The sequence below is a fragment of the Phalacrocorax aristotelis genome, chromosome 13, assembly GCF_949628215.1.
Source record: "Phalacrocorax aristotelis chromosome 13, bGulAri2.1, whole genome shotgun sequence".
Taxonomy (NCBI): Eukaryota; Metazoa; Chordata; class Aves; order Suliformes; family Phalacrocoracidae; genus Phalacrocorax; species Phalacrocorax aristotelis.
In genome coordinates this window covers 9,367,716-9,390,730 of record NC_134288.1, presented here as the reverse complement: position 1 = coordinate 9,390,730, position 23,015 = coordinate 9,367,716, and the positions used below count along the sequence as shown (strand labels likewise).

General features: G+C 53.9%; 2 protein-coding genes across 6 annotated transcripts; both read right to left on the bottom strand.

The window, feature by feature from the left end:
• Window positions 1-1,608: 1,608 nt before the first annotated feature.
• CDK5RAP1 (CDK5RAP1 mitochondrial tRNA methylthiotransferase) lies at window positions 1,609-9,411 on the bottom strand. 4 transcript variants are annotated; one of them, XM_075108416.1, is made up of 13 exons: window positions 9,085-9,411; window positions 8,280-8,383; window positions 7,782-7,816; window positions 6,944-7,044; window positions 6,548-6,758; window positions 5,065-5,185; window positions 4,539-4,769; window positions 4,184-4,281; window positions 4,026-4,066; window positions 3,770-3,900; window positions 3,030-3,179; window positions 2,451-2,591; window positions 1,609-2,303 (listed from the first exon to the last, which is right to left on the bottom strand). In XM_075108416.1, exons 1-13 carry the CDS (start codon window positions 9,308-9,310, stop codon window positions 2,223-2,225), a joined length of 1,671 nt encoding a protein of 556 aa, XP_074964517.1. In that variant the 5' UTR covers window positions 9,311-9,411; the 3' UTR covers window positions 1,609-2,222. The 4 variants fall into 4 exon arrangements, with proteins under 4 accessions (XP_074964517.1, XP_074964516.1, XP_074964518.1 ...); XM_075108415.1 differs by having other exon boundaries at window positions 4,011-4,066; window positions 9,085-9,410; XM_075108417.1 differs by having other exon boundaries at window positions 4,011-4,066; window positions 8,854-9,137.
• A 329-nt stretch (window positions 9,412-9,740) lies between these two features.
• LOC142063957 (bactericidal permeability-increasing protein-like) lies at window positions 9,741-20,697 on the bottom strand. 2 transcript variants are annotated; one of them, XM_075108414.1, is made up of 15 exons: window positions 20,629-20,697; window positions 18,451-18,565; window positions 17,733-17,861; window positions 16,822-16,977; window positions 16,177-16,240; window positions 14,108-14,171; window positions 13,533-13,633; window positions 13,191-13,367; window positions 12,872-12,931; window positions 12,574-12,741; window positions 12,098-12,165; window positions 11,825-11,867; window positions 11,390-11,453; window positions 10,770-10,846; window positions 9,741-10,064 (listed from the first exon to the last, which is right to left on the bottom strand). In XM_075108414.1, exons 1-15 carry the CDS (start codon window positions 20,639-20,641, stop codon window positions 10,011-10,013), a joined length of 1,353 nt encoding a protein of 450 aa, XP_074964515.1. In that variant the 5' UTR covers window positions 20,642-20,697; the 3' UTR covers window positions 9,741-10,010. The 2 variants fall into 2 exon arrangements, with proteins under 2 accessions (XP_074964515.1, XP_074964514.1); XM_075108413.1 differs by lacking the exon at window positions 20,629-20,697 and adding an exon at window positions 19,488-19,662.
• Between the last annotated feature and the right edge of the window lie 2,318 nt (window positions 20,698-23,015).

The following is a 23,015-nucleotide window of genomic DNA, read 5'->3' as shown; positions in this document are numbered from 1 at the left end:
GGAAAAGAAACATACAAGAACGGGCACGAGGCAGAACGAAAATGAGATACAGAGCCTTCTCAACAGCCAAATTCAGGGAGCAAATCTTCTGACAAGCAATACAGAATCCACATCCTGCCCTTTAGCCCCCGAGAAAAAAAAACATTCCTGCTTTCAGGCAGTGCCAAATGACTAACTCAGCCTCCAAGGTCACTGTAAGCACTTCCTAATGGATGCTTCGCTGCCTTAAAACCTCAGCTTTCATTCCCGAGGCCTATAAAAACTAAGGAGGCGATGCGAACGGTAAGCGCTATGGCTCCTTGGGGAGTCTGTGCAGTGAACATTATCACCTCCTCATCAAAATGTAAAACCCAGCTCTCCTCCTCATTAGTCTCTTGCTCTTAAAATAATGATTGTGAAACGACCACAGCTGGCCTCAAAGCTGGATGGAGCGGGGAGGGCACACTGTGGTCTGCATTTCTCACTTGGAAGAGGTGCTTGTGGGGAGGTCAAAATGAGCAGTGAAAGGTGGGCATCAGCCCTTTGCAGGGGGTGCTGGCTTAGGCCACGGTTTCAAGATGCATGGGAAAAATATGCAGAAGAGATGCTGCAGGGCAGTTGAAACTGGGCCACTTACCCAGTTCTCTTAATTATCAAGCACATGTTGGCTTCAGTGCTGTCACTTTTGAGGGATGATCATGCTCCTTCCTTTGGTATTTCAAACCAAACAGCTTCTCGCTCCTCTTCCTTAAAAACCCACTGCCAAAGGCTTACACTCACTAGGCAGCAGAGGTCTAAGACCTGGTTTGTGAATTTGGGCCAAAGACACTTTCCCATTTGGGGGCAGGAGAGCAGAACAGCACTGTGTAGTTGTTAGCACCTCAGAACCCAGACTAGTGCTGATTGTGCAGATTCACTTCAGTGAGAAAAGAATCAGCTCTGAGATATTAAGCAAAATGTATTTGTTTCTTAATCTAAGGTCTAACGAATATTCAGTGAACTATGCTGTTTTCAAAGCAATGCAATTATATCCCAGAAAGAGCTGAGCAGGAGAAGACTTTCTAGCACCACACTCTCATGTTTATTTAAAATTCTGCAAATTCATGTAGTGAATGCTCTATTAAGAGTTGATCAGCTGTGCCTTCAAAATTTGTCACTGCATAGAGCATTTCACAATGATCTATTTTAATAAGATTATTTTCTGTATTAAAAAGGGTGATTCTTTCCCACATCTCATAAGAGAGGTTACCTACAAGTGCAGGTTACGGGCACTTGTTTGAATTTAGCAGACCAGGCTGGAATATGACACAGTGCAGCCACTGTTAGCTACAGACTGATGAAAACAAGGAACTGTAAGACACATTTAAAGAAGTTATTGGACATTTAAATTGGTACAACCATTTCTCTCCTGTAGTGAGCAAAGGGAAGGACATCCACAGATGCTTGGATTACAAAGCTGCACCTGAAGTTTTAACAGGCTAACGCTAACACCCAGCTGGCAGCCAGTCTTTATATTAGGTCTGGAGATAGGGAAACCCTTCCTCTCTAGCCTAGATGCAAATATCCCCAGCGCACGGGCAAGGCTGCATTCCCTCGGGCTCAGATACAACAAATTAAGCATCACTCATGCACGTTAAACACCATTTTATATTCCACAGTTTGGTGCCATATTCCATCATACAGGTACAGTGCAGGTTCTTACTTCCCCTTCCCAAGCATTTTGCAAATAGGGAAGTTACCAATATTTGGAAATAATTCATCACAATCAACTGTTCTTTGAGTTCTTCATCCACTTTGGCAGTACTCCTGCCATTCTCCAGCAGTTACTGGAGCTGTATTTTCTAGGCACTACCAGTTTTTGCAGCCCCCAAATTCAACTGAACTAGTAGGACTGACCTGCTCTGCAGACACAAATTTCTCAGGCTGGGCTACATTAGAGGATGTGATCAAAGTCAGAGAGACCTGCAGCACTGCAAGGGTGGGCCAAGCCTGACAGCAAGTGAAAATACAAGATCACTCAGTACTTGGCTTTGGCAAGTCCATACACAGCTTCTATCCCTTTTGCCTACAGGCTTGCACAGATCTGTGGCAGGTAGGCTGTTGCCAAAACAGAATATTTTTTTTAAATTATTATTTTAATATACATATATCTCCCTGTTGCTACCCCATCTCCACCTGACCAAGCTTCTTTGTTTCGTCCTGGAGAAAATGTGCTGCTTTTGTCCACTGGCAGCAGGGATACCTCAATGACAAGCTGCAGAGAGGGAGAGGGTAGTACGACAGAGCGGAACTCCCTTCAAGGTCTGAGAGTTAGCAGAGGTTATCTGAAAGAAACAGCACAACAGTCCTCAAGAACAGAAAGGCTGAGGAGGATCCATTCTAATTTTAGGCTCTCCTGGCAGCAGCTGCTCTAGAGAACAGCAGTGCGCAAGAAAAAGAGCCCAAGGAAACAAGTAGTGTAAACAGGTCACCTTCACCAACACATAGTCCCCTGGCTGAGCTCTGACCAGAGCCTTGCAGCCTGCAGCATCCTCTATCTCAGCATCAGGGAAGATCACCTTGATGTTGCCGTCATTCCTCCCACACAACTCCGAGACAGAGCGCTTGCTGGGCTGAAAGGAGGACAGGGAACATTACCTGCATGGCAATAGCTCTGATTCACTGTTGGGCTTTATTGCCTCAGGAATTAATTGACCACTATTGCCAGTATTAAAATCCACATTCCACACCGTTAAGCACACCATGTAACAAAGTCCTACAGCTGGAGCTGCTGTGTTGACACCCACACACCAAAGCCAATGTTTCAAAGCCTGCATTCATTTGGTGCTTGGCCACAGACATATCTCTAACCCACCCCATGTCCCCCTGCTCAGCTCAGTGCTCTGGAAAAATCAGGCTGTCTGCTTAAGTGTGTAGATATGGTCTTGGGGGTCCTAGGATTGTGTGGGGAAAAGTCAGAAAGGAAGGCAGAGGTGATGATTGCCGTGTACAGCCTAAGAGCCTCTTGGCCAACAAGAGAAGAAGGACAACTCTGTTCCAGGCACACTCACCCCCTCCACCAGCACCAGCTGAGACTGGCCCACCATTGTCTTGTTTGCCCTTGCAGCCTCCTCTCGAAACACTGTAATAAGCTCCTCCAGCCGCCTCTTTTTTATGTCTGCAGGCACATCATCTTGCAGCCGGTGATATGCCCGGGTTTTCTGTAAGCAGACAAAGCAAGTGTGGCTCCTCAGTAACCAGTCAATCTGAGATCAGAAGTTTGTCTGACCCCAGCCACCTTGGCTTCTCTTCAGGCAACAGCTTTCCACGCATTACCGTTTGTTTTTACAATCTCAAGGAATGTTTTCAGCACCAGCAACATCCTTTAGGTTTGATGTAGGGCGCTGAGTATTGGTGGCTGTGTGAAGCAGTTCTGCAGCTCCTATGCGAGATGTGTCTGTTGCCTGTCTGTCCACAAGGACAGGCAATGGATTCTACTACTTGTAGTTCCATGTGCTGAAAGGTGATCCGTACTCCTTTGCTCCCTTATGTTTCCCAACCTCCTGTCCTCTTTCCTGTCAGCATCTTACACTTTGGAGAGCATTCTAATGGAGGCGTGTCAACTATCCACTCTTCTCATGGGAATACCTTCGGGAAATTCACCACTTCTCTCCAGACTCAATTGACAGAGTCTCTGTCATCACGACAGAGGACAATTTCTCATCAGCAAAGAAGAACGTACATGCAGCACTCGGGAATTAGGTGAGATACCCAAGAGACAAGGATCTTCTCCAGCAGGTCCTGCACTCACCTGTCTCATGCTGTAGGCAAACAGGAATCCTACATTGTAGCCAACTTCCCGCAGCAAGGACACAGTCTGCTGGTGATCTTCTTCCATCTCTCCACAGAAGCCGGCAATGAAATCACTGCTCAAGCTCACTCCTGTAACAGAGATGCAGTTTACACTTCCCTCAAGGAAGAGACGAACACTTCACTCAAAGGATGAAGATACAGCTGTGCTGAGCTCAAACAAAGCTTAAGGGAGCCCCTACCCGGAATGCACTCACGCACATGGTGTACAAGCTCTATATACGCTTCTCTTGTGTATCTGCAATGAACAACACATGGATTTGCTAATCAGAAAACCATGAAAAACATCGGTGAGGAGAAACCAACACCCTAAATCAGACAGTGGGGCCCAGGACGCCCCATGGTAATCACTCACCCTCTTCGCATGGCCTCCAGGACTCGTGTGCTTCCACTCTGGGCTGGGAGGTGAAGCTGTTTGCAGATGTTGTGTCGCTCCTGGATGAGCTGCAGGACCTGTGGTGAGCAATCAGGAGCCTATGTCAGACAGCTCAACTCTACCAGGATGCCAAGGGGAAGAATATTCCCCAGGTAAAAGCCAGTTAATTGCAAACCTGCCAGCTTTACCACAAACACAAACCCCTTCCCAGGAGCTGCTGTTCCTGTTCTATGATTCTGTATTCCCTTTGGGAAGGAAGCATGGCCCACATCTAGCAGTTCAGAGCTGCCTGCCAGCCTGCAAGCAGAGGTTGAGGTGTTTATTTTACACTTGCCTCATCAGGAAAATCCTTGGGATGTGGAGAGGTGAAACGGATCCTCATTTCTGGAGCAATTCTAGAAACCTGGTCTAGAAGATGTGCAAAGCGCAAGCCTCCTGGTTTAGCTTTGTAGACAGTGCTAAAGCCACGACTGAGGACTGGGGCAGCGGCTGATTGAAACTGCACCTCAGACATGTCTTGAAAGCTGTTGACGTTCTGACCCAAAAGGGTCACTTCTTTCACTCCCTACAAAAATAAACAGAGAGGAAAAAATATAACCTGGTCAGGATGGCTAAGCTGCAACGACAGCCACAGTTTCACTCTTACTTCAAGGAGGAATCTCCAAGGGAAGCCCTCCCTTTGCTGTCTGTCTCCGGGTATTACAAGGGGAATCAAAAAGCTACTGGCAGAACCCTATGGTAACCTCATCTCCACAGATAAAGGCGGTGTCACTGGTCAAAGGCATCACTGAAAACACTTCCACTGAGAACCATCCTACCTCCCACAGTTTGGGGCAGGTGGGAAGGAGGCTCTGCCTCACCTGATCCGAGAGCATCCTCACTTCCTGCAGGATGGATGCAATGGGGCGGCTCCTTTCACGGCCACGGGTGAAGGGCACAATGCAATAGCTACACATGTTGTCACAGCCCCGCATGATAGATCTGCCAAGAGGTAAAGTACGGGTCATACTACAATCGCTCCAGAAGAATCATCCCTGTTGCATCCTGCCCTGCTTTGACCTGGCCCAGCCCTGCTGCCTTCAGCCAACTCCCTTGGCCTGCAGCACACACAGCACTAGCTCTGAACACAACTCTGCAGCTTCCCCTTATACAACGTTCCAGCCAGAGCTGACTTCTGCTTGCCCCTAGCTAACACCTCCTAATTTTTCATACACAATTCCAAGAAACTTGGAAAGCAACTCATGAGGCAGACTTGCACTGCAATGTGGCAGTGATGAAAGATCCTTCTGCATCTCGTCCAGGTCATTGATGATTATGCTGAACAGGACTGGACCCAGCGCAGACCCCTGGGGAACACCGCTAGCTACAGGTCTCCAGCCAGACTCTGCCCCGTTGATCACAACCCTCTGAGCTCTGTCGTTCAGCCAGTTCTCAAACCACTACTCTGTCCTCTCATCTAACCCACGCTTCCTTAGCTTGTCCATGAGGATATTATGGGAGACAGTGTCAAAAGCCTTGCTGAAGTCAAGGTAAACAACATCCACTGCTCTCCCTTCATCTACCCAGCCAGTCACACCATCATAGAAGGCCATCAGGTTGGTCAAGCATGATCTTCCCTTGGTGAATCCACGTTGACTACTTCTTATAATCTTCTTTTCCTCTACATGTCTGGAGATGACCTCCAGAATGAACTGCTCCATCACCTTCTCGGGGATGGAGGTGAGGCTGACTGGCCTATAGTTTCTAGGGTCCTCCTTCCTGCCCTTTTTGAAGACTGGAGTGACATTTGCTTTTCTCCAGTCCTTGGGCACCCCTCCTGTCCTCCATGACCTCTCACAGATTATGTCCTTCCGTACTCTATGGCAACACTGAGCAGAGCATGGTTTCATGTTTGGGAATCTTATTATCAAAACTGGACAAATGGAAACAAAACCAACAGAAGTTACAATGCATGGAGGATTATTAGAATTAAATAGGAGAACTTAAGGCAGGACATAGCAGAAGGCAGGAGATGAGAGAGGCACAGACTACAGAAAGGCAAAGACATCAGTGGGACAGAAATCACTTGGTGCAGCATCAGGCTTAGACAACCAATATTCTCAAAGGAGAGTAAGGGAAGCCTGCAGACAGCCAGAGCATGAGGCAGTCTCTCCAGGGATCAGTCAGACAGCAAAGAAGCAGCAAACACAAGGCCTGGTAGACTCATGCCTCTGGGCTGCCAGGAGCGAGTGCAACCAGGCATCGCATCTCTTGGGTAGCTGCTGTCACTGACATGTCTGTTCTGCACAGCAGTATTTCCAAATCAGAACCACAGAAACATGCACAGGAAAAAAGGGTACTTACACAAATGCTGTCGTGCCACCTGCGCTAGTCTGGACAGGCAGAATATCTGCATAAGTCTCATCTAGCGATAGCAGGACATTAGCAGCTTGCTGGCCAGACTCTGCCACGGCCAACAGCCGGGGAAGATCACGATATGCATCAGGGCCTGCCACAATATCGACTAGCTTCTCCCTGTGCAGAATCTCCTCCTTAAGCCTCTCAGCCATGCATCCTGCCGCCAAAGGAGAGGGCTCTTGTGAGGAAGTGCGCACCCTCTGTTACACCTCTGCACCCCTTCACTAGCTGCTTTTGCCCTGCAGAAAAGGCTTGGTGCTGCCAGAGGGGAAGAGGAAACGCAGCACAATGGATGTGGCACAACACTGGGTGCTACCCACTGCTGCACATCCCGCCAGGTACCTAGAATCCCAATGCGGAGAGGTACGCGAGCCTGCTGCCGCCGAGCTTTCAGCGCCTTGAGGTGCTGCAGGCGATTCCAGATAGCCTGCTCTGCCTTCTCCCTGGGAAGCCAGGAAAATGGTGGTTATTCCAATTGTTACACTTCAACAGTCCCCCAACACGAGGCAGCCTAAGTGCTTTGAGAGGAGAATTCAACTAAAGAGAGGGAATCATCCACCTGACGGAACTGATGGCACATGAAAGTGCCATTTGTGGTACGTTGATTATGTCCTGTCTCTATCTTATCTACTATCGTTTTGCTCGCTTGGGAGCGCTTCCACTGCAGAAATGACTCAGGGACTAAGCTCTTACGGAGAAAAAGTCTGCCTTAGCCAGCCAATGTGAGCTACCTTGCAAATGACAATAAGCATTTGGTATCTTCTGCATTCAGAAAAAATAAACAAAGGTCGCTGCATATTTATATCCCAAATTGCCCCTAAATGTATTTCCCAGATTTTTAAAGTATAGACTCTGTACTAGAGAGATAGTAAGTTCAAGAGAAGATGGAATTAAAAAAAAAAAAAATTGCTAAAGCACAAATCCGTGCAGGTCTCTATTGGCCCATTACACATATACACACAGCTTACACTACCAAAGAGGAGCTTCTCACTGCATAGAAAAGCAATTCATAGCACAATTGATGTTATACGTTGTAGCATTGGCTAGCTCTGCCCTCAACTAAATGGGTAGTTTCACATCTGCACGCTCTTTTCCGCACACAACGCATTTATTGCCTTGGTTTTCAAATGGTAATTCCTTAAAAAATGTCCAAAACCAGCAGTGACAAAAGTTTTCTTACCTCACAGAACAGGTGACAAGGAGAATCACATCTGCCTAAATTGAAAATAACAAAAAAGAATTTGTAAAGCCAAAATGAAAAGTACTCATGCTCTGCACAGGTAACCCAAAGAGGCAGACTATAAAACTCACTTAACTCAATGAAAAAGATCTGCCCAAGCACATGGTGGGTTTCAATAAAAAAGGTGCAAGAAACTAAAAGAAGAGTAGCAGAGTTTTCCACTAACTGGTAGAAATAAGCTCAGACAAAGATGAGTCAGGAGCATCCTGCTGTGTCCCATCACTCTCCAACTGTGAGGAAACCCCGCAGTTTAAAGAAAAAGAAAAAAACGAAAAACACAGCTTTCTAGCACACTTGTATCTTCCTTTACTCCACAGAATTTAGACTGCAAAAATCCTGCAGGATTACGCTCCAGACAAAACCTGGGACTCACAAGCACAGGAGTGGTGCGACGCCCTCACAGACCTGCGCTACAGCAGAGATGCCAAGGTGTCTTACCTCGTCCAGGTCCTTTGTCCTCATGTAGCCATTCTTCTGCAGGATGGCCCAGGCAATCTCCGTGTCATTGACGTTCATCTGGCAGCCATATGTCTCCAGGTACACTGCAACAAAGGCAGCGTGACACAGATGCCTGCCTCACCACTCTCATCTACAATCTCTTTCTATGACTTTTTCCGTAGGAAGGAACCTTTATTCCCATCACTGGAGAGACTCAGGCAAGCAGCACAAAAGCTATCTTCACCTGCATCCCATACAGAAAGGATAAACCAAAAATAAAAACAGACTCTGCTGTCTAGGAACCCCGAGTTCCCTAAGACCCTCTGCACTAGGAAACCCAAGGGCCTCAGAGCATGTCACTCCAGCACGACAGGTCTGGACCATGGCTTGCGGAGCCACAGAAGCTGTTTTATTGCTGAGATATAATATTTAGTATAATGCAAACCCACCTCCCCGGGGCATCGTGGCCTGAAATCTCCACCACAGCCATGACTGACAGCCCAGCACATAGACTGCTGAGAGGTGCCACAGCAACCTGCTCCCCAAATCATCTTCCTGGCAGAGGCAGACGCACCAGTGGGCATGGGGCCAACGAACGGGACTTCTTCTAACATCAAAACAACCTTCCGGGCCCCAAAAGCACCCGAACGACTCGCTTTCCCCACGCACGCTGCAGCAACCCTCCGCTCCCACCAGCCCCCGGGGCCGGCCTAGCCCCGGCCCCCGCTATGCCACGGCACGGCACTCGGGCTGCCAGGCAGGGGTCAGCAGCGCCCGTGGAGAGGCGGGCGGCGGCACCACAGACCTTTCCCGGTCCCTGGGGCAGAGCCCGGCTGCGGCTCAGGCCGCGGCTCCCCCGCGGCGGCCCCTCTCAGGAAGTGCCGCAGGTCCGGCCCCGCAGGCAGCGCGGCCCCGCGCCCCACCGGCCGCTCGCCCGGGCCGCAGCGGCCTCGGCGGGCGGCCCCGGGGCAGGGGGCGGCGGCCGGGCGGAGGAACCCCGCGGCCCGCAGCGCTCGCCTCCAGAGCAGCATGGCCGCGCGAGGCCCCAGGGCCAGGCCGCGTTACCACGGTGACGGCTGGCGGAACGCTTTGCGGGACGGACGAGGCGGGAAGAGGCGCGAACGGGGAGATGATGGCTCCGCCGTGCGCCGCCAAAATGGTCCTGGTCGCACCCCCGCCCCTCGGCTCTGCGTTCCGCCCCGCCGCGGTTCCGTCAGGCCCGCCCCGCTGCCGGGAGGAGTCTGTGACCCAGTGGGCACGGCCCCGCCGCGGAAAACTGAAATAACGATGAAAACGTGATGGCCCGTGGCGCTTTGCTACGACCGCAGGGGTAAAAATAGCCGAAACGGGCGTTCCCGGGCGCCCGCTCTCCCCCAGGGCCGGCTCCTGGCACCCCGCGGCCGCCCCCGAGCAGACCCCGGGCTGGGTGCGAAGAGTCCAGGGACGGTACCACACGCTCAGTGACAGCACCACCTCAGCCGCCTTTATTGCCATCAGCTGCCTCCGACCGAGCAGAAGGGCGGGGTGGGATTCCCAGCTCTCGGTAGCACTGGGTGAGACCCAGCTTGGGGATGTGGGGTTCAGCCCCCGCGGGTGCTTCTGCCCCCGGCCGCGGTCCAGGCTGGGGCAGGCGGCAAGGGAGGCTGCAGTAGAACCGGTGGTCTGCAGCTCTGGTAGTGGGGGAAAGGGGTGAAGGGGTTTTTCTTGGTGCCTGAGGTCCTTCTTGTCACCTTATCTCCCTTCCCGGGGCTGATAGTGAACGTCTGCTCCCAGCAGCAGGAAATTCTGGTAAAAAAAAAGAGAAAGCATGGGGCTGTGACAGGTCCTCTGCAGCTGATTTCTGTTGCAGGCAGCTGTGCTCCCCAGCACCTGCCACATCTCAGGGAGGGAGGATGGATAGGCACATGTGGTTCTGCCAGCGCCTGTGCCTAATATTAGCCCTGGAAGGGCTCTGAAGGCATTTCACAGCCACACCCCACAGTAAATATTCAGCATCCCTGTAGTGACACCCCTGTGGGGCTTCCCCAAGGCCTCTCACAACAGGGACGTTTTCTGATCCCCAGGGTGCAGCAGGGGTCTTTCCACAGAGTCTGGCAGGCACTGCCTGTCCCACCGGAGGCAGATGGCTCCAGCAGCAGCTGCATCCCACCAGGCACTGCTGGCCGGAAAAGACAGGGGCTCTGGGTCAATGGTGCCACAGAGCTGAATGTGCTATAAAAAGTGTTGTGGGAAATCCAGGCCTGTGAGTTTAAGAACTGGAGAATGATGTGATGCTGCCCTGAGGGTGCAGATCCCAACTTCCACTGTGCAGATGGGAAAAGCAGGGCTTTAGCTGCAGCTGTGCTGCTGGAATCCCAGCTGAGCAGACCCTCTTGCCCACTGCCACCCAGCACGGGCTGGGGAATTGGCTTTGCATGCTCTGCTGGCAGGCAGGGTTTTGACCGTGGCAGGATGGGCTTTGGCCAGGGCTGGGTGCTCCCCCTCACTCACCTGGTGAAACTGCACAAGGGTATTGTACAGCTGTATTCTGTCCGGCAGCGGCAGAGGGAAGCCCTTTTCTAACCTTTCTGGAAGAGACAACACGCATGACTGCATTGGGATGGGAACGGGAGCAAGAGAGAGCACAGGCTGTGCAAAGCAGGCGGCCACCTCCTTCCCCCAGCCCTTTCTTCACCTCCCCTGCTCCTGGGGCAGGCAGAGGAAACTCCTCCCAAGCTCTGCAGAAGGGCTGGGGGCTGCATGTTGTGCAGTGCTGTCCTCCAGGCCCCTGGCAGCCACTAGCCCTGCTCTGGCCCCATTTGCTGGGGAGTCATGAGAAGCAGCAAGCGGGGGAGAAGGTCTGGAAAGCATTAGGATGTGCGTAGTGCTCATTTTTTCCATTATGTTCACTGCTGGATGCACGTCACAGCACTGAGAGAGGCTCCTGCACACCACTGCCTGCAGCCTGCCTCCACCAGGCACTTTTACTGCCGTCTCCTGCAGTTACTGCAGGCTTTATCCACCGATCAGGCTTGGCAACAGGGATTTAGTTACTGGGCTGGGCCCACTCAGATGGAGCAACCTGGCCAGCGACTGCCCCAGCACCGCCGCTCCCCCCAGCAGGTTCTCACCATTAAGACGTGGGAGCAGGATATTGGAAGCAACTATGTTCATTATGGACTGCAGCGTTCGCACCTGGGGAGTGGAGAGAGGAGGAAGGAAAAGAACTTTAGTCTGCAGGAGAGCAGGCATCCAGGCACTGGAGGATAATTAGGAGAAGAAAAAGAGACGAGGGGCTGGGATGGGCACATGCTTCAACAGAGACCAGCAGATTTGTCTGGCCATGCTGGTGAGGTGGGAAGTGTAGGGGTGAGAGGGGCAATGTCATCTGCTCTGCATCCTTTCCCAGTCTCATAGGCTGAGGCAGGAGGCATCCATGGAGTCAGCATGGGGTCCTGGGTGCACCCCCAGGTCCCAAACTGGGGGACAGGCAAGAATGAGCCCTCTCCTTGGCTCCCAACAGGCTTTCACCTCCATGCTGTGGGCTCTGGTCATGGATAGCATACCTGGAAAGGACCAACATCTGAATGCTTCAGAGAGAACTTCATCCTGCGCAGACGGAAGTGGTGCTGTGAAGGCTGGCCCAATGGAGGGAGCGGTTCCCACCTTGGTGCCATCTGTCAATGGCCATGCAGTTCCCACTCCCTTCAGTCCCGGCTCATCCCCTCTGCACTGGGTCCCCATCCCCGGGACCTCCCCACCTCACCTCTGTCCCCGACAGCCCAGAACAGAAGTACCCACCACCACCACCACCTCCCTGCACTGCTCCCCCTCAGTACCTGCCCACATTCAGGTTTCCAGCTACATGGTTGGATTTCATGTTGATGACAGCAGACACATTGCCTGTCTGGGGAGAGAGTGCAGAGCTCTGGCAGTGATCGTCCCAGCTCACCCCCAACCAGACACCCAGGGGAACAGCCCCAACCAGCTGAAATGCAGTGGGACTGCTGCCCATCCAGAGGCATGTTTGCATGCAGCATTAAACCTGGCATTTGTCAGTTTGAGTATTTTCTGCTGGGGACACCCCCACTGCACCAGTACCGGGCTGGTTCCAGACACTGTCCGGAACCTCTCCTCGCAGGAGTTTTGCAGCAATGGCTCAGCATTGCTGAACGCAGCAGGAGGACGGTGCACAGCTCAAACTCTTTGCCCTGCTGAGATGCAGGGGAGAACCCACCAACCGCACTGCATCAGCAAGAGCTGTGGCTGCACCGGGAGCTGCAGAGTCACCACCCCAGGCTGTGCCCAAACTCACCAGGCCGAGGAGGAAGAGAGGAGCCAGGCTGGAGTTGGGAAGGATGGCATAAGCCTGGATATCCACGACAGGCTTGAGTGAGAGCCCTCCTGGTCCGATGTTGAGGAACGGGGCGGAGGGGGCGGATAGCCTGAGCTTCATCATCATGTTTGGGTACATCATCTCTAGCTGTAGAGGAGCAGGGGGAGTGTAGGGACAGCAGCACAAGACCCCATTCCTGGGGGACACCACCTTGCACAGAGCAAACCCCCAGCTGTGCATGGAAGGATCTCCAGGGAGGCAGGGCTGGACCACTCACCTGGGGAACAAAGGCTGAGAAGGTGGAGGTGTTCAAGTGGAAGTCAAAGCCCTTTGGGATCTGCAGGGGAAGAACAGTCACATCAGGGTGATACAATGCAGCTGAGCCCATGGCGAGATCAGCCCTCCTGCTCCCCCGTGCTGCCGTGCCGGACAGCCCAGCCCCATCCTGCAGGCTCCAGCTCCCAGCCCCCTGGATAGCTTGCTGGGGAAGCTAGGGGAGCCCTCCAAGATCACAGGCTGCCACCAGAGCTCCTCTGCAAATTGAACCCGCTGCCCAGAGGCATGGGGACAGCCCTCATCCCACCTGTGCTGCTCACCATGGAGTCTGTGATTTCGAAGACCAGCACCCCAGCTGCATGGTAGACAAAGCCAGCTGTGTTGAAGAAGTAGCTGGACGTCCCGAAGTAAACCATGCGGTCATGCTCTGGAGGGAGGTTCAGCACCAGTGGAGGGAAGGGGACGGTGGAACGGTGGGCCAGGGAGAAGAATTCACCCTGGGAGGAGGGAGAAAGGTAAAGGCAGGAGAGCAGAGGGTGGTGGGACTCACCCGCTGACCTGAACTGGGAAATAGCATTTGCAGGAGGTACCTAAACCTGGTTCCCCACCCAAATGTGGTGATGGCATCAGCCAATTCAAGCTTTCCCAGGGCAGCCTCTCACCTTCAGGTCTACATCCAGGGACTGGGAGGTAACAGTTGGGGGTCCCACCAAGGAGTAATCGATGCCAGCTGTGCCAGCCATGACATCTATCCTGGCTGTGACTGTAAAACACGGGACAGACGATGAGAGAGTGGAAGATGACATGGGGAAGCCAGGAGCAGATTGCCTCAGCTGACATCCAGGCAGTGCCATGCCCAGGCTTCCCAGTACAACAGCTCAGGACCAGCTTCATGTGTGCTTGCTTCTGCTTAGAAGCAAAAAAGTCACACTTCCCTCCTGACTCTGTTTCTCAGCCATACAGACTAACTCCTGGACTGGAGGAATGGTCTGGGTCCCCTGGCTAAGGCAGCCAGTGCTTCCACCAGCTCCAGGGCACAGCTCATTGGGGGCTGCAGTACGTGGCCAGGCAGCGTGCACAGTGACAAGTCTTTGCTGATACAGTGTTCCCCAGCTCCCAGCTTGGGTGCAGAAATACAAGGAAATGGGGAGTGGGTATAAGGTAAAGCACTGTCCTCATCGTTAGGAAATGCTAGGAAGAAACACCCCTAAAACCCTGTGCAGCCCCCGCCTGGTACCTGGCAGCGTCTGGAGGTAAGGCTGGAGCTCGCTGCGCACAGAGTTGATCACGTTCCTACAGACCTGCAGGAAAGAAAGGCAGCAAAGCTGAACAAGGGCAGTTCCGCTGGGAGCGGCCAGTTCACATCCCCCGGTCAAGCCTCAGCCGTGCTCTCTGCTTTGCTGCCTGGTACTGTTTTATTTCTTGTAAAAGTCTGCTTAAAAAAAAGCGTACACAATGATGTTTCTCTCTGCTCATCAGGCAGCACATTAATTCAGTGTCCAAGATAGAAGCAGGTTTTATACCTGTAAACATCTGCTTGCAGCAAGCTCCCCACCCACAGTTCAGCTCCATGGAGGCCCTTGGAAGGAATCTCACATGTGCCCTCAGACTTTTCCTACAGCCCATGCTGGAATGAACTGGGCTGAGCAGCCAAGGCTTAGCCGAAGCAGCACAACTGAAAGAGCTAACCCAGCCCCTCAGGGGCAGGAGCACTAATCACACCGACAAAGCAGAGCTATCCTGAGTTCCTACAGCTCTGTGCTGCCAGGACAGAAGACAAATCCCTCTGCCGCTGTCGTCCACGGGTGAAGCCTCAGCATTAGTGGGGGATTTACTTGCAGGCTAAACATTCACCCAGGAAATTTTATGCAGAGCACAGTCCTGCAGATGGCTGAAGTAATCTGCACAAGCTCTCTTCCACTTCTTGCCCTATAATGGCACAGAAACTGCCAGGCAGGATCAGGCCATCATCTGTCTGACGGGGCATCCAGCCTACAGCAGCTGATCGCGAGATGCAGAGCTCCGGAGGAGCAGTGACAATGCTAACAGCAATGCAGCCACTGGCTGTGCGGCACTGGGGAGGAAGAGGAGGCACGGAGCTTTGGGCATGGCTTTATCAACAGAGGGTTGCTGCTCTTCCCTGTGCCCAGCCAATATTTGTCTGTCTGTCCTGGAAAACAGCCCATGGCTGCCTGGGAGGTCTGAGCTGCAGACAAACACAACCCTGATCCCAGTGACCGGGATCTCCCAGTGACCGGGTGCCCTGGCACTGGAGGCATGAGGACTGTCCAGGCTCATGCAGGAAGAGCAGGAGACAGACATGGGCTGCCAGGGCTGGAGCTGTGTTGGGACCGTGCTGTGCCCTGAGGTCCCAGTGCAGCACACTCCCAGCCCCTGCCCTTTCCTGCCTGTCGCCCCGGCGCCATCTCACACATGGAGAAAGACACTGAGAAATGTGCATTGGGCAAAGGGGGCTTGGACATGCTGCAGGAGGAGCAGAGGCAGGAGAGGTCCCCTCGGAGTCCCAGAGATGCCCTCCTTCCAGGAGGCAAAACAGCAGAAAAGGCCTTTGAGTCCCAGCTTTGTTCCTGCTGCCAGCCCATCTGCTGCCAGCACTCCCGGGGGCCTTGAGAAAGCAGCTACATGGCATCAGGAATAGCACCTGCGCAGGGTGGGATCTGCCGTGGGAGCGGCTTTTGCCTGTTCTCTAACTGCGTCCTTCCCAAGCAAGGTTCACATCCAGGGAGGCTGTAATTTGTGCCAGTTAGCCTTGTAGTAATTATTGCTAACAGCTTGTTTCCGTGTCGTGTTGCAGGTCTTCTGCATGTAGGCTTTTATACCGGGTGGACGGTACCAGGGCCTCCCTGATGAACCCCGTTAAAACAAGACAGCAAGTTTCTGAAATCCAGAAATGACAATTTCTCCCCCAGTGCTCCACAGAGCATACAGGAGTGTGGCTGCTTAAAGGACAGCTCCGTTTCCTCTGTTACAGTGAGTTTGGCCAAGGCATAAGATCTAATTAACTGACCACATGGAAAGAAAAGTCTTTTTTAATTAAGAACCAATTACGCTGGGCTTTGGCAAAGGCTGTAGGTTTCTAATTCAGCCTGAGCCACATGATGCTATGGAGACTGCAGTTAGTCATGCCCATTCCTCCAGTTTTCACCAAATTAGCAACATGCCTGTGTGCTCTGGCTCAAGTTAAATCCCTACATGTGCTCTGATCCTCCTAGCAAATCAGCTACAAGCGGGGACTAAAGACCACCAGAAAAAACCCAGACCTCTTGCCGTCCTCCACTCCCATACCTCGCTCTCCAAGATCTTCCGGAATCTGGATTCAATAGCACTATGGAAGAGGTTGTAAAGCCGTCTGCAGAGAAGAACACAGAAGAGTCCTTTAGCTCAGAGGCTGCTGCAGAAGTATTTGCCAGGAATGAGAGACACTAGAGATTCTGGATCACTGGGGAATGTCATTCCCATACCAGTTTGATGTCTACCTTTACCTCAGGGTTTACATTTGCAAACAGACCTGCTTGTAAACCACGTGCACCACAGACTAGTAAGTGCCTTAAATCTCCCTTAGGTGTGCAGCCACAGCACACAGAATCACAGAATCACAGATTCACAGGTTGATAGGGACGTCAGGGATCATCTAAGGAAGAGCAGGACAAATTCAGGCCAGATTTAAGTTCATTCAGTTGCACATCCAGATGAGAAGTGCAGAGAGAGTCAAGAGACTCAAGAGAGTCAAGAAACTCAAGAGACTCACGAGTCCAGAGACAGCTGACTAGTAGTGTGCCAGTGCAGGCAGCCTGCAGGCAGAAGGGGCAGCCCCCAAGGGACCACAGATATGCCAACATCTTATTCCTTGCACCAGGGCCTTGCATCATGTCCCCATGAAAGACAGGCTAACACGCAATGTTTCTAGGCCTGTATGGTGAAGTTACATACCCGAACTTGCCCGAAAAGTGTACCCGGACATTGGAGATGCGGGTGTTGCAGTCAGAGGTGTCGATGGTGGGTTTACCAGAGGGATCGCTGCCTAGCTTCAAGCTGATTTTGATATAGATGTTCTCCACTTTCAGGTCAAATGAACCATGGTCCCGGCTGCAGGGAGAGGAGCATGAGAAAGGGACATTTCTCAATGCCGAGTCCTGGAGAAGGGTCCCCACATCAGGTTTGGGATGGATCTATCTAGCTCAGACTCTCCCTTGCACCGAGCATTCAGAGGAGACCGGGAAAGTTTCTGAACTCAGGGAAACCAAATTTCACTGGAACATAAACCAGGAGAGGTAACCTTCAAATAGAGAGGGCTGAGAGCAGGTGAGGGAGATGCAAGAGAGACAGGAGAGTAGATGCACAGCTCCTCCATCGTCAACCTTGTTCTTGCCTCTCATTCTGTTTTATCCATCTCAGTGGCTGTACGAGTGGCAGCGACCTCTGCCCACCCCCAGTCCCAGCCCAGGTCTATCTCAGTGGGTGCTCAGGAAGGTGCTCCCGAGTGCAAGCAAGTGGGAGGGAGCATCCCTCACACCCCTAGGTGCCACAAGAGGGAGATGGCTTTCACGTTGTCTCCCCAACCACTTGCAAGCAGGATAAACATTGTCTGGCCAGCTCCAAGGGCTCCCGGCATGGAGGGAGACGTGGCAGGGCTCCCCCAGGGTGAGAGGCTCCCAGACATGCATTGGGAATTCAGCGGCTGCAGCCTGGCTGCGTGAAATAGTGACTAGGGAAAGTCAGCACATCTGGAGAGAGCAAAGCGGCAGCTCCTGAGACACAAGGGAGGGGGAGGGGAGAAAAAGCCAGGGAGGGAGATGCAGAGTGAGGTGCCCAAGGAGGGACAGGGGGAGCTGGGCACGCACATGAAGTGTATTTTCACCCGCCAGTTCCCGTCCACCTCAGCGAAGGCATTGGAGATAGCAACCTGCAGGCCCAAACTGGGAACCAGGGTAATCCGTGAGTAGGGCAAGTGGAAACTGCGAAGGTCCAATCTAAAAATAAATAAATAAAAAAATAAGAGAAAAGGCACTTGAGAGGGGGTGCCTCACCCCTGGGCACACAGCTGGGGAGCAGGGCCACTGCCCTTGCAGCATCCCCAGCTCTCATCCTGCTGCAGCAAAGCGATGTCTGGCAGTGACATGCAGTGCAAAACGGTGCCTTCGGAACTGTGGTCCTTGCAGCCACCCAAACAGCAGCTCGAAAGCCTACGCAGAGGGAGTGGAGAGGTGCAACAGGGCAGCGAGGATCTGGGATTTCTGCAGGAGCTGGGCTCCTGCTCCATGGAGGGGGGATGGGTGCCCTGCTGCTGTGTCAAGGCCACCTCTGATGCCAGGGCTTCAACTGTGCAAAATCTGCGCACACCCAGAGTACCATCAGCCCAGTTCCCTTTTTCCGCTTTGGACAGGAGGGCGAAGCAGGAGCATCTCTGCCTGCACTGAGGACAGAGCCAATGTCTCAGGGGCTGTGGAGGGGCCGGGCTGGTCCCTGCTGCTCCAGGGGCTCCCTATCCTCCCCCACTCTTCCTGCCCCTTGTGTGGGCTGGGGGGCAGCAAGTCACTCTGCGGCACTGGCAGGGCTCACCTGGAGATCTCATAGCGCACATTGCCCACGTGCCGGATACGGAAGTCACCCGAGATGTCTGGCAGCTTCAGCTGGGCCAACTCCTTCTCCAGGACTGCAATCCCTTGCTGATGGGCTGCAGGGGAGAGCGAGACCATCACCACCACATGAACCCCACAGGACCTGGGAGTGTGCACCAGGCACACAGCAAAAGGGTTAAAGGAAACATCCAGGTGATGACCTGGCTTCTTTCCACATCCCAGGCTATCTTTAAAGCTAATCTTGGTACACAGAGCCCTCTGAGCACATGGGCAGCACTGCCTGACATCCACCCACTTGCCCCAGTGGAAGGTGGAGACCAGGCAGCACAGAAAGCAGGGAGAGGTCCCGGTACTTGCTTTCTGGGCCGGGCACTGTGCAAGGTGTGCAGGAGGTCCTGGGCACTGCGCCCTCCACGTCCAGCACTTGCGGGCAAAGCCGGACGGAGCACGTGTACCAGGGAGCAGCATGGTGTGAGTGGGTGCTGCAACCCTGCATCCATCTGAGAAGGGGAGTCACATCCTCTCCCACACAGCTGGCAGAGCTGCTGCGTAAATGAGCTGTTTCTCACACAGTGTATTTCAATCCATAACAGTGCTCTGCTGGAGCCAGGGCTCTGCCTGCCTCAACAAAACCAGTGTGGGGCCCATCCATCTCCATCACTGCCCTCCCCTGACACAGCTCCCACCTCCTCTCCTCCATAGCTCACTCCTCCAGGGCTCATGGCTCAGCTGCCCAGACACATGCCACGAAAGCAGGCACCTGCCCTGCCAGCCCTGTGCCTCCCCCAACACTGCCTGGACGCAGCCCTCCCAAGACCCCTGCCGGGGTCCCTCTCCAAGGGTGGGGTGGGTGCAGAATGGTGCATCAGCAGGAAGCCCCAGGCAATGTTGCATTTGGCACCCATGGCTAAGGCTCCCCCCATCCTGTCCCAGGACCCCACACTCTGAGCAAGCACCCAGCTCCAGACCTTGGCCACCAGCACATCTGCAAGGCGGGAAATCAGAAGCCAAACCCACCATAGTCCAAGCCTGCCTGGGTGATCCTCACCACGAAGCCGGGGTTGGTGGCCTCAGTGAGTGCCAGGCACAAAGCCAGCGCCCCACAAGCCGCTACCAGACCGTGTGCTCTCATCCTGGCTGCCCCGTGGCGCTGCACTGCTGCTGAGCTCTCCCTGTCCACGCCACCTTTATATCCGTGCCAAAACAGGAACCACAGGCAAGGGAGGCGTGCAGAGCCACTGCCACAGCCTGTGCGGGGCGTCCCCTGGAGCCCCAGGGCTTCCTGCTTGGCCACCGCCCTGATCCAGTGGCACCTGCACCTATGGCACGGCACAGCTGCACCCAGCAACACAACCAGTGCCTCTCTTCACAGGCAAGGAAGGGATAGTGAAAACCAGGAGGCAACAGCTCAGTTTCCATTGGGTGCAGGCGGTGCCTGCCTGCAGCAGGGGCAGGTACTCAGTGAAGCACACCTGCTGCGGGCAGCGGTTCGGCTCTGCCAGCCGTGTTTGATGGGGTTGTGTTCTCACTGCTGGCTCTGCCTTCGCCGAGCAAAGGCTAAGGACAGCCAGGGGTGCCCCTGAGCTGTCTGCCAGCCCTGCTGCCCCCCATCCCATCCCATGGGGCTCCTGGTCTGCTCTGCACTCCTGGGCATCAGCTGCCGCTATCACAACACAGACCTGCCAAAGGCACCGATTGTAACGTTACCAACAGAGCAGCCTTGGGGCACAGCAAGGGTTAAAGAAAGCAAGCTATGGTTTCTTACCCCATGTGGGCAGACCCTGGAGTCCCCCCACCCCCAGCAGGGCTGGTGAAGGGGCATCTGCCTGCACTGGGTGGCCGCAGCAGAGCTCCAGGGGTGACTAAACCAGCAGGCTATCCTGCACCGCCAGGCACAGGGCTCTGTCACAGAGCAGCCATGCTTGGGAGGAGATGTCCAGCGCACCGGGAACAAGCCACAGATTCAAAACTTCTGAGGCCTTGACCTGTCACAGCTCTCAGGCTCACGATGGCTGGAGCTGGGTGCGGGAGCTGCGTGCAGCCGGGCAAGGGTGAGGGGGCAGCACCCCTGTGAACCCCAGCAGGGAGAGCAGGTCTGGCCAGACCCTCCCTGCAGGCCACGGAACAGAGGTGTGGGAAGAGAAATTAGTTAAATTACTTTCATTTCCCATTGGGGAAGCAGCAGGACCCGGCACAGGAAACCCACGGCAGCTGATTCAAGCAGATCTCATGCTGGATCCAGGGAAGTCCTGGTTGCCAGAGGCAACATCCCTGAACCATGCTCTTGTGAAATGCGGCTATTGCTCAAGCACAGCTGCCAGCGTGGCGGTGCGCCATGGTGCTGCAGCCCCAGGAGGCCCTGAGGGACGAGTGAGCGGAGCCCAGGGTGTCTGTGCTGGCAGAACCTGGCACGTTGAGCCTCGGGGCTGGAGAGACTGTAGCTCCTGGATCCACTCTGCTTTTCTTCCCTTGAGTTTCAGACAGGGGCACTTGCAGGCCGTCTGACAGATGCACAGCAAACGCCCACCAGACTTGCATGCATGGCTACAGCTTTAGAAAGCAGCACAACTGTCATTGTCAGCTCTCAAATCCAGGGCAAGAAAACAAGGACACAGCAATCCAGCAGGTCTGGTGCTGACAGTGCCTGCAGGAATGGGATTAACGGCCCAGGGAAGAGCCATGTCCCACTGGCACCCAGACAGCATCCACAGGCTGCAATCCTCCTGTCAGTCCCGGCCCCAGTCCATCCCTGGGGACCAGGAGCCCATGGGCAGAGCTCATTTTGCCCAGAGAGAAGCTGCCAAGAGCTGAGGAGGCTAAAAGGCCAAATCCCCACTTGCAGCCCCTGCAGTGCCATGATCTTGCTGCCGCCCATGATCAGTGCTTTGCCGGGTGGAGGAAAAGCTCCCCAAACCCTCCGGTTCATAACACCGTATCTCAGCAGGGCTGTTTTGAAACAATATTTAAGACATTCAGGATGAGCATTGAGGAACCAGAACCTCTTCCAGGAAGAGAAATCAAATTTTATGGGGAGCAGCACAGAGAGGAAGCAAAACCAGAAAGTCTTCCTTCTGGGTTTGAAGAAATTTTGAAGTTGAACTGACAAACCCCTTCAAACAGCACAAGCCCTAACCAAACACTCCCATGTTTGGCAAGGAACAGCTGAAACCACATCTAACACCCGATACTGCAGGCTGTTTCTGGTAGTGCTTTGTGCAAGCGATAACAGCAGGGAATTGAGCGTGAAATCCTGCCCTGCCTGACCTGACCTTTTGGAAGGGAAAAGGCTTTGCCTGACAGGTGGCTCTACTGGGGAAGGACTGGTCCCCTCAGGGCTGCTGGAGCTGGGCTGGGGTTTGCTGGGGTGTACATGCAGAAAAGGGCCATCGTCAAATGGGAGCCACAAGGTGGGAGGGCATGGAGCTACACGAAGTCCATCTCCCATGCTGCTGGATGTCACCCTCCCAGGGCTGTGGGTCAGGATCCTCTCCCTGCTGTCCCCAGGCAACCCCCGCTCCCCAGGTCAGAGCTTCCTCTGGCTCCGCACTCTCCTCAACACGTGCAGGCGGTTCCCAATCCTGCCCACCGCTCTTTCCACATGTCTTGAGTGATGCAATAGCCAAAACCACCCTGCAATTGCGTGCTGGGGCTCCTCAGGGGGACTGTGGGCTGTCACTGTGGCTCTGCTCTATCCCCAGCAGCCACCAGCTTGGGTTTTGCTGGGCTCACTGCCACACCAAGCCACTTCCCAGATGAGCACCCAGCAAGGGCTGGCTGCACCCCAGCTGTCTCCAGGATGGCCTTTGGCAGATGTAGGGCGGTGCAGCAGGTGTTATTACTCCTTGGGCTGCCAGCAAGAACACTCAGACATGTTTGCCTTCTGCAAGGAAATCCGGCCGCATCCATTTTCCTTGGTGCCACAACCACTCTGGGAATTCCCCAGGGCTGGGGCAGGGTGTGCTGGTGCCAGAGGTGTCGCTGCTGCCGCTCATCAGGCTTTCACTTGCAGCTGTGGGCTGGCAAACACTCTGCTGGGGAAACACAGGGGAAAAACCGGGGGATATGGCAAGAAGAGCAAGAGCAACCTGGCTGTCAGCACCAAGATGCGGGAGAGCTGTGGCTCCTGCCCGCTCCCACGTGTGCAGGATTGCTGCCAGCCTGACACTGCCCATGGTCACCTGCAAGTCCCTGACAACCTTTGATCCAGCAGCATCTAAAAATACAGCCGGGGATACATGGGGATTCCTCCGCTGTTGTTTTCCCAGCTGCAGTATCGACATGACCTGGCTTCAGCTGTTTCTGGGGCTGGGAGGTCCCTCTGCCAGCGTGGGGTCACTGCTGATGCCAGTCCTGACCACTGCATTAAAAACAGGCAGCCAGGAACACCCAGGGACATGAGAGCTAAAAAAGCAGGAGCCCTGCAGGGCACGGTGAGCAGCTGCACCAGGCAGACAAAGACCCTGGATGCAGGGACACAGCCACAAGCAATAAGGGTCCCAGAAGGAGCCCAGCCCTAGAGACCGTCCCTGATGCCAGGTTCACCAC

What these genes read in the sequence shown, in the direction of transcription:
- LOC142063957 (XM_075108413.1), bottom strand. Translation starts at nt 19,602, where the DNA reads ATGAGAGCACACGGTCTGGTAGCGGCTTGTGGGGCGCTGGCTTTGTGC. An exon ending in TCGAAATCACAGACTCCATG is followed by an intron (nt 12,932 to 13,190) that starts GTGAGCAGCACA and finishes CTTCCCCTGCAG; the next exon opens with ATCCCAAAGGGCTTTGACTT. An exon ending in CCCTTGTGCAGTTTCACCAG is followed by an intron (nt 10,065 to 10,769) that starts GTGAGTGAGGGG and finishes TTTTTTTACCAG; the next exon opens with AATTTCCTGCTGCTGGGAGC.
- CDK5RAP1 (XM_075108415.1), bottom strand. Translation starts at nt 9,310, where the DNA reads ATGCTGCTCTGGAGGCGAGCGCTGCGGGCCGCGGGGTTCCTCCGCCCG. An exon ending in GGTGGCACGACAGCATTTGT is followed by an intron (nt 5,186 to 6,547) that starts GTAAGTACCCTT and finishes ACCTCTTGGCAG; the next exon opens with ATCTATCATGCGGGGCTGTG. An exon ending in TTGCCTACAGCATGAGACAG is followed by an intron (nt 3,180 to 3,769) that starts GTGAGTGCAGGA and finishes GTCTGCTTACAG; the next exon opens with AAAACCCGGGCATATCACCG.